Source organism: Triticum aestivum, chromosome 4B (assembly GCF_018294505.1).
Source record: "Triticum aestivum cultivar Chinese Spring chromosome 4B, IWGSC CS RefSeq v2.1, whole genome shotgun sequence".
Classification (NCBI taxonomy): domain Eukaryota; kingdom Viridiplantae; phylum Streptophyta; class Magnoliopsida; order Poales; family Poaceae; genus Triticum; species Triticum aestivum.
In genome coordinates this window covers 642,642,300-642,651,507 of record NC_057804.1, presented here as the reverse complement: position 1 = coordinate 642,651,507, position 9,208 = coordinate 642,642,300, and the positions used below count along the sequence as shown (strand labels likewise).

The 9,208-nt window shown below is 45.1% G+C and overlaps 1 protein-coding gene and 1 pseudogene across 1 annotated transcript; one reads left to right on the top strand and one right to left on the bottom strand.

Moving 5' to 3' along the window:
• Positions 1-1,451: 1,451 nt before the first annotated feature.
• LOC123090334 (pentatricopeptide repeat-containing protein At5g16420, mitochondrial-like) lies at positions 1,452-3,035 on the top strand (annotated as a pseudogene).
• A 292-nt stretch (positions 3,036-3,327) lies between these two features.
• LOC123089544 (receptor kinase-like protein Xa21) lies at positions 3,328-7,376 on the bottom strand. Its single transcript, XM_044511196.1, has 2 exons — positions 3,835-7,376; positions 3,328-3,728 (listed from the first exon to the last, which is right to left on the bottom strand). Exons 1-2 carry the CDS (start codon positions 6,890-6,892, stop codon positions 3,328-3,330), a joined length of 3,459 nt encoding a protein of 1,152 aa, XP_044367131.1. The 5' UTR covers positions 6,893-7,376.
• Positions 7,377-9,208: the final 1,832 nt, after the last annotated feature.

Sequence of the window (9,208 nt, the reverse complement as noted above, 5' to 3'; positions counted from 1 at the left end):
GGAGGGCTCGCGAGGGAGAGAAACGGTGAGCCTTACAGTTTGCATGCAGAGGATTCTCTGACGCGCAGCCGCCTGTAAGATCCTGACTAGCTGATCAGCTAGAATCAAGATCTCGACTGCCATGTCGATGTTGGTTTTCCCTTCGATGCAGGAAACATGTCATAGTAATGATTGTGTGTGCTGCCCCAATCGAATTAATCAAGAAATGTGCAGTTTAGATTTTTGTTTTGAAAGGGAGGTGTAAGTTGTGCATCGTGTGTTGGCTCTCTGTTACAGATCGTATCATACGTATATATGAAACTCATATGTGTTCTTTATCACAAAGCAAAAACTCACGTATGTTCTCTGTAAATCAGCATCTCGGTTGGAGGAACGACCATGTGTGTGGAGGATGGATGTGAGGTTGTTCATATTTTAAGCCACCTGAGTTTGATTCTATTGGAAGTGAATCGTGCGCCTAGCCATCCTGTTTTTATTCCATGAAAGGTAAAAGAGGAATTTATGTACTACATCGCAAACATCAAGTTCATCTGGCGAAAAGAAAAAGAATAAGTATGTCGGGCAACATCACAAACATGCTCAAAAGATGGGGTCCTACCGCACACAAAGAATCAGTCATGCCGCCTAGCCGATTCCTATCACGCTGCCTGAAAAGCGGGTGTCAGTGATGCAAGGACAAACATTTCAACATGGAGTCCCTGGCACGCTGCAAAAAGACCCGTTCAATCACCGAGGTTCAAGCCATCGTCACATACACAAACCAGAAGAGACGGCCCCTCCTACCGGTACGTGCGGCTTGGACTTCTAGGAATTATCCAAGGTCCGGAGCCTGCCACTCGGACCTCAAAAACCTCATGGAAAAAACTTCATAGGAGGAGGGCAACAGGACAGGAGAAGAAAATGTGGGTCCCGGGCTCTGGGACACCACATTGAGGGCATAGCCCATCGCCAGGGCCATGTCGCTTCGTCACCTGCATCCACGATAAGCCAACAGAGAAGAGCCATGATAGGGCCTGGGGCCAGAAGCCATGTCAGATGAGTGATGCCCTGCAAGTGAAGAGCCATGTTAAGGCATGCGGCCAAGAAACCATGGCAGATGAGTGATGCCCTACAAGTGAACATGGTATAGTTGTAGCCTTGTTAAAGTAAGGTTACCGATCCCAAGAGTCTAGGATATCCCCGCCTCCACTCGGCACCGGTGATCTACCTTGTCTTATGTGACCTTAGGGCCATGGAGGCGTTGTGGATCTCGTCCATTGTCGTTGGGTGGGCTCCTGCTTCACTTTAGGTATTTTTTTAGTCTATTTAGGGTTTTGGCCCTTGTTCAGGAAGGCGAGACGGCAACGGCTCCTTGAAGATGGAATAAATGTTGTCGGTTCCCACGATTATAGGGTTTCTCCACCTCTCCAGCTTCGGCGCCGATCTGCCCTGTCCTCTGTGGTCTTAGGGCCATGGAGGTGTGGTGGATCACAGCCATTGCCGGTGGGTGGGCTCCGCCTTATTTATTGGGTGCTTTTTAGTCTGTTTAGGGTTGTGTCTTGCTTAGAAACGTGAGACGGTGACGGCTTCCTGTAGATGGAATAAGGTTCTCCCCATGCACCTAACCCCCATCTCAGCAGCGAGTCTCGTATCGTCGATCGACATGTTGATTGCGTCTCCAACCGATCTGGTTGGCGTTTGTCTTATTGGATCCATGTGGATCGAGTCTTATCGGTCCGTGTTCATGTGTCTATGGATAGCATCCTTCTGATCTTTGCTTCCCTTCGTCGGCAACGGTTGTTGTTCTGGTGAGCTGGTCTTTTGGAGCCTTAGTATGAAGACTTCTCGATTGTCTATTACGACAAGATTTGCTTGACTTCCATAAAGGAGGGGTGATGCCTTCGGTTCACTCCAGTGTTTATAGTCATCGATAGGTGGTCTACAAACATGAATGCGATTTTTGTTAGTTACGGAGTTCTTTGTAATGCCATAATTTGATGAGTAGATTGAAGTTTTCTTGAAAGAAAAATACTCATATGTTTCTACTAACAAGGCTTCCTCCATATATACGAAAAAAGTATGAATAGTCGGTATACCCGTCTGCCTTTCTTCGCCCAGCTCTCCCAACACAAGGGAAGGGCATCTCCACGAGCGCCCGCGCCCACAACCTGCTCGTCCAGAAGAGAACGCCGGCAGGCTGGCCGGCCAACCCGCTACCGCCCACGCGCTCGAGCAGCGTCAGCGCGGCAACCTCCCTTACCGAGCAAGCGTTGGCGTTCCTTTTGGCTGCGGCGAGGTCGAGCGTGGATGGCACGGTGAGGGCGCCTCTAAGGACTTTGCACGGTGCCGGCCGCCCGTGCCCCTCGCTGCTCAAGGCGCTGGCCTGGATCAGCGATTTCGACGCGGCTGTGTGGGTGATCGAGGAGGGCCAGCTACTAAAGTGTCGAGGGCTAGGTGCGAGGCCGGCGACTTCCAGGGTGCCCGCCAGGTGTTCGACGAAATGAGGAAGGGGAGCTGCGACCCAATGCCAACTCCTGGAACTACCTCCTCAGGGAACTGCTCAAGAATGGCAGAGCAACCAAAGCGTGTGACCTCGTTGAGGCCATGGAGAGGTCTGAAGTCTGAACCTGATGACGTGCAGAAATCACTGACGTACGATGTCCTCACATACCATGCCTGTAAAGCAGGGAAGATGGATTCGGCAAGACGGCAGATGTTCCTGGAATGCTGACGCCGAGGATCACAATACACGCATCGGGGTATGTTTATACCAGGAGAATCGAAGATGCTTGCGAGCATGTCGGGGCTATGAGAACCAGGGATATGCACCCCACAAACAGGAAGTACAGCCTGCTCGCATGTTGTTGCGCAAGTCTGGCAGGATCATCGAAGCGGGAAGTGTCCTGCATGAGTTGATGGGAATGGGCCTCACGCCTGATCATTCTGCTTATGTTAGAGTTTCCAAAGATTTGCACAAGATGGGAAGGGGAGATCTGTCTGCTGAATAGAAGTCCTTGTTTCAGAAATTCATTGGGAAATCAGGTTTGGAACACTGATTTGTTTTTAAACTTTTATATGTCGAGTCACCTAGTTGAGTGAAAATTGCTTGTCCATATACGATATACATGTGCCATTATGCTCTTCATTCCTCTCCACCCCATGTATATGTAGATACCTTTGCTCTAAATCAGAAGGACACATTCCCTACTTTGTATAGATAAAAACATACATTAGCAGAACAATTAGGACACATTCCCTAATTTGACATGGATGTATTAGCTACCTTTGAAATGACTCAAACTGGATTCAGAAAGGGAAGAAAAAAAAACAGTACATTACTATTCATCTTTACATGAACTTCTGTTGCTTCCTACTATCCTGCCAATTCTTTGCTTCATCAGACATGCATGTGTCTGAGGCCACATGCTTTATTCTAAGTATCTCAGTAGAAACTTGTCCCATATCTGGCCGCTCCTTGTGTGATGTCATGGAGCAAGAGAGGCCTATTCTTAAAAGTGGGATGACACAATTCTTCATCATGTCAGTTGCATTGCTGCTATCTTGTAGCATTGTGGGGTCAACAACCTCATGAATATTCTTTGTAAATGCTCTATCAACAAATTCATGAAGGCTTATACCATCGTTAAATTTTTCATCAGTTGGACTACACCCTGTTATCAGTTGTAACAGAAGCACTCCAAAGCTATAGACATCACCCTTGGTTGATATCTTTCCGCTCATTCCATACTCTGCATTTACATGTAAGAAACATAATAAAATTAGAGAATTATGATTATTCATACAACTCCATAAGGAACAAACAGAATCAATATCTTGCAAATAATCTTATCTCACCTGGTGGGATGTATCCTATGGATCCTTTTAAGCGGCTCAAACTTGCTGAACTATCTTGATGTCCATTTGCTGTGCTGAACAAGAATCTTGCTAGGCCAAAGTCGATGACGTACGCAGCCATGTCAAGGCCCAAAAGAATATTGCTTGGCTTCAAGTCGCAATGTATAACTGGAGGTGCACACTGATTGTGAAGATAATCCAAAGCAACGGCCACATCCAAGGCTATGTTAGTCCTTTGGCTTAAACTCAGATTATTATTTTCACCATCTTCAGGATCTTTTAGATGTAACCACATTTCTAGATTCCCATTTGGCATATATGGGAACACTAGAGCCTTGAAATCTTCCCCAGTATGATCCACAGAAGAGCATGAGGTAATGATTTTTACAAGATTCCGATGGCGAACATTTCTTAGAGCTTCACACTCTGCTATGAAGCTCCTATCTGCCCCATTAATGTCAAGGTCAAAAATCTTGATGGCAACTTGATCTTCTTGAAACTGCAGACTTCCCTTATAAACCCTTCCAAATGATCCATAGCCAATTAAGTTTGCAGAAGAAAACCTATCAGTTGCCCTTACCAAGTCTTCATACGATATCTTCTCAAATGATATCTTCTGTAGCTTCTTTATGTGCTCATTGTCATGCTGCAAATGAGGATTTGCTTGCATCCTTTTCCTCCTATAAATTGTTGCAATACAAGAGAAAAGGATTGCAGAGGCAAAAACAATTGGCAATAGAATCACTAGGACTAGAACCAGTAGCTTCTGCTTTCTTTTGTTGTCAGCCAGTGCCATACAAAGAGACATACCTCTCTTTGGGATTATTGTACACAGATGATCATTTCCTTCGATTGAGACCGCACCAGCGATGTCAAATACACCGCCTGTCGGAACTGCTCCATCAAAATGGTTGAAGGATAAATTCAGGCCGTGCAGTGATTTCAAGGATTTGAGGAACTCTGGTACTTTTCCAGACAAGTTGTTCCCAGAAATATCCATGTGTTTTATGCTGACTAAGTTGGCAAATGTTTTTGGAATCCTTCCTGCAAATAAGTTGTTCTGCATCTCAAGATACTCCAGGTCAACACACTGGCCGAGAGTTGATGGGATGTTGCCAGTCAACCTGTTATTTGACATGTTGATTTTCTTCAGATGAAGGAGACTTCCAACTTCATCTGGCATTCCTCCAGACAAGTAGTTGTTTGACAAGTCCAGCTCTTTAGAAAGCGTAGGGATTGTCAAGATTTTACTTGGTATATGACCATCTAGTGAGTTGTGAGCAAGGTTGAGTATGGTGAGTTGAGTGCATCGTGCTATACTTGCAGGTATTCTTCCACTGAAGCTGTTATGATCCAATTCCAGCATGCTCAGCTGGACAAGATTGCCAACGGTATCTGGAATCTGACCCGAAAGCCTGTTTTGCGCAAAGGATAGATCGACCAATTTGTACAATTTCCCAATTGTTGATGGTATATTACCGGTGAGAAGATTGTGACCCATATACAAGCCACTGAGGCTCTTAAGGTTGCCAATCTCCGGTGGTATAGGTCCAGAAATTTTGTTGCTACTTAGCCACAAGTAGTCAAGACTATTTGAAAGATTTCCAATAGAACTTGGCAATTTCCCATTGAGATTGTTCCCATCCAGGGCCAGCATGTTCAATCTGGAGCAGTTAGATAGTGAAGAGACAAAGCCCCAATCATCTGCTTCTAGTTTGTTGATTGCCAAATCGAGTAGCACTAAATTTGGCAATGAGCCGAAGAATGGTATGAATCCAGTAAATCTATTAGTGTTCAGGTCAAGCCTTTGTAGGTGGTATGCTTTGAGAAGAGAGGCTGGGATTGGTCCATCAAAACTGTTATATGAGAGTATTAGGTCCTGGACATTGGGGAGGGTGTAGCCAATGTCAAAAGGTAATCTGCCGACAAGTGAGTTTTCTGCTATGGTGAGACTTTTCAGGGATGACATATTGAAGATAGATGGTGGAACCGGCCCAGATAAGTTGTTCGTAGTCAAGGTCAATATCTCTAGAGTTGGAATATAACCTAAGCTCTCTGGGATACTCCCAACTAAATGATTGTTTGTAAGATAAAGATGAACTAGGGAAGAAAGGTTCCCTAGTGAGGAAGGTATTCCTCCTGAAAGATTGTTAAACCTTAAAGAGAGTTTCTTAATAGGGGACGATGCGACAGTAACAGAAGGTATCGAACCAACAAAATTGTTCTTTTCAAGGCAAATGGCACCAAGTGACAAAGTGTTGAGTAAAGCCTTTGGGAGTTCCCCAGTAAGACCATTGCTCATGAGCCGAAGTACTTGAAGAGATGAACTATTTGCCAAGGACTGTGGGATGACCCCTCCGAGGGCATTCGTCCCAAGATCGACATATGTGAGATGGCGACTGCTGCCCAAAGACGGCGGTATGGTGCCGGTAAGCATATTTTTGGCGAGAACTAGTACGCGCAGTGCAGGGAGGTCTCCGAAAGCAAGGGGGATGCTCCCTTGGAGCTTGTTGTTGCCAAGGTTAATCTCTTGAAGGCGCTTGCATTGGCTAAGGCTATGTGGGATCTCTCCACGGAGGGAATTGTTCCACAGGCCCAGAATTTGGAGCTGGGAACATGCAGAGAGTTCAGGTGGGATGTTACCTTGCAAAGTGTTCATGCTGAGGTTGAGGCTGGCGAGTCGACTCAGGAGGCCAAGCTCGGACGGCACACCACCACGGAAGTTGTTATTCGACAGCTGGAGCCTTGTCAGCCAAGTGAGCTTGGCAATGCAAGGTGCTATGGTGCCTGAGATGCCTTGGGATTCAAGGTCCAGCGCGATGACACGCCGGGGGGACGTCGCGCTGCAGGTGACCCCGTACCAGTCGCAGAACTCCACGGACACGTTGCTCCATGAAGCTAGAAATCCAGCGGGACCCGAGAGCTGGGATTTGAAGCAAAGGAGGGCTTGTCTATCGCTCGGTGTTTCATCGCAAATTCCTAATGATGGTAGGCTGCAAGAGAAACCCAGGAAGAGGCAGAGAAACCGAACGAAGCCTGGAAACAATAAAGATGTCATTACTCAGCTATCGAGATTGAAGCAAGCTCTCGCTTTGCAAGAGGATTTCTAGGTGTGGTGTGTAGTGGTAGCTCACCTGCTTTAAATAGAAGGTTGGCATCTTTGCTTGGAAAGTGGCGAGGAAGGAATATGTGGAGCCAATCTGTGGAGTGGAGGCAGAGGACTTCTAAGTGTGGTTTGCACACAGTCTACGGATGACGTTGGCGGAGGAGCAGGTACACAATACCAGAGCAGAATGTGTGATGACACTGATGATGTTGGCAGGGTCACAACCAAGTGACGCATGACAGGCCAGTATATGCAATAGAAAAAAAAATTGCAGCTATGTGGACTCCTAAACAACACCTAAGCTTAGATGCCGACGTTGGTAAGGGTAAGCATATAATTGACTGACTGACTACTCGCACTGCAAGCGAGAAACATGCAGGCCCAGCTCAGCGAGGATCAAGACAAATGCACTACTAGTTGATTAATGAGGTGAGAAGCTTCCTCGCTGGAGAGAGCAAGGTTTTGAAGGTACCAGGAGTCAAGATGAGTTAGGTTGTGAGCTCAGCTTCCTTTGGGGGGGATCCTGGATAGAACAAATGCTTTGGTTGGTGTCCTGTTCAGCCAAACTAGATGATATCTGCAAGTTGGAATGTACTAGCCCTGGCAATTAATAATATTAATAATAAAGTGCTAACACACATGCTTCCAGTACAATGGTAGGCGTGTTTGGAGTATATATCTGCCTGCTGGCGACCCTTGGATCAGCTGGAAGCGGTTGTTGGCGCTCCACTTGTACCTGCAATATGGAGTTCTTAGCAAGTTGTCCGTTGTCAGGTTGCTGTTGGATTACATTAGATGATTGTCAGCACTAGTCATCGTCGGGAACCCCAGGCTCGTCATATAAAATCAAGCAGTCAAGGGTCATTCCATGGATGAGCATCCATCGATTGGAAAGTTCACATACACACTGCCAAAACGAGACGAAAGTTGTCTTGCATAGTCAACTACAAAAAAGCGGGATCCTGACGATTGCTAAATGTTTCTTTCGTCGTTCTATACTGGCGTACTTACTCCTCTTGACTTGAGATTTCAGAGTTCAGACTGAGAAAGTAACATATATATGTGCTATTATAACAACTGCTTTATAAAACCCTTCAAGGACCGAAAGTGGCATAGTTTTGTTGGGAATACCAGTGTACAAGGAAGAAACATAGTTTTTCTCGGGGTTTCCAACATAGAACAGCCTGGAAATATAAGCAAAAGAGGACATATATGCAGTGTCAGATTGCTAAAAAGTTGAGCGTTGGTGTGTGAAACTAGCACGAACAAATATGAAAATGAGAAAGACCTGCATGAAGAAAATAAATAGGACAGTATCAAATTTGATATTCTAGCATGGTGGGAGGTTAATGCTTCTAGATTTGCAATATAATTATTGGCTCGTGATGTGTTAACATACCCCGTATCAATGGTTGCATCAGAGTTGGCATTTAGCATGTATGGGCCAAGATCGGCTAAGACATTCTACTCCTATCAATATTGATGAGGATATGGAGATATTAGCAATCTTGCAAAAAGGAACATGTTGTTTTGGAATTTCCTTTTACTATATTTGCATTTGTTACTCTGTGGGCTTATTACATATTTATTTCAGTTTGTTTGAACTAATTGAAGCGTTTGATGGTGGAAATTCATCCAATTCAAAGGCATCCCAAACTAGCAGCGAGCCATCTCCATCTTCTGCTAAAATTTTGGGTTAGTTGCATCCTCCCTGTTAATATTTTTATTTACTACTAAGTGGTGTGTAAAATAAGTGAGAAAATTTTAGTGTTGTTGATGCCTGTTGGTGATGTACTGATTGTTATCAATTTGTCATGTACCCATGATGTGGAAACTTTTGTGTTTTTTTTTTACTTGGTGCTACGTGGAGCTATGAAGGGTTGTTGTTTTTGCCGTTTGCTGCTTGGTGTTGCTTACTTGCTTGGCTCGCTTGCTTGCTGCTGCTTGCTGTGTGTTTGTGGCTTGGTGCTGTATTGAACACTTGAACTTGCTTATTTGATCCCTCGAGAACTTAAGAGATTATTAGGTGCATGTGTGTGTGATACGATGATTTTTCGAGGAAGGGCAGTAGGTTTCCCAACTGCATGTATTTATATTTTCCAAAGTATGTACAAGAAGGTTTCCATACTGCATGCATTTATACTTCTCAGAGCAGAAAAGGTACAAAGACTGGTACAAGGCCGAAGGCTCCCTAACTGTATAATCGCATAAAGGCTTGAACCCATGATTGGAGGCCTAAATGAGACTTTGTCTTTGCTCTATGAACTA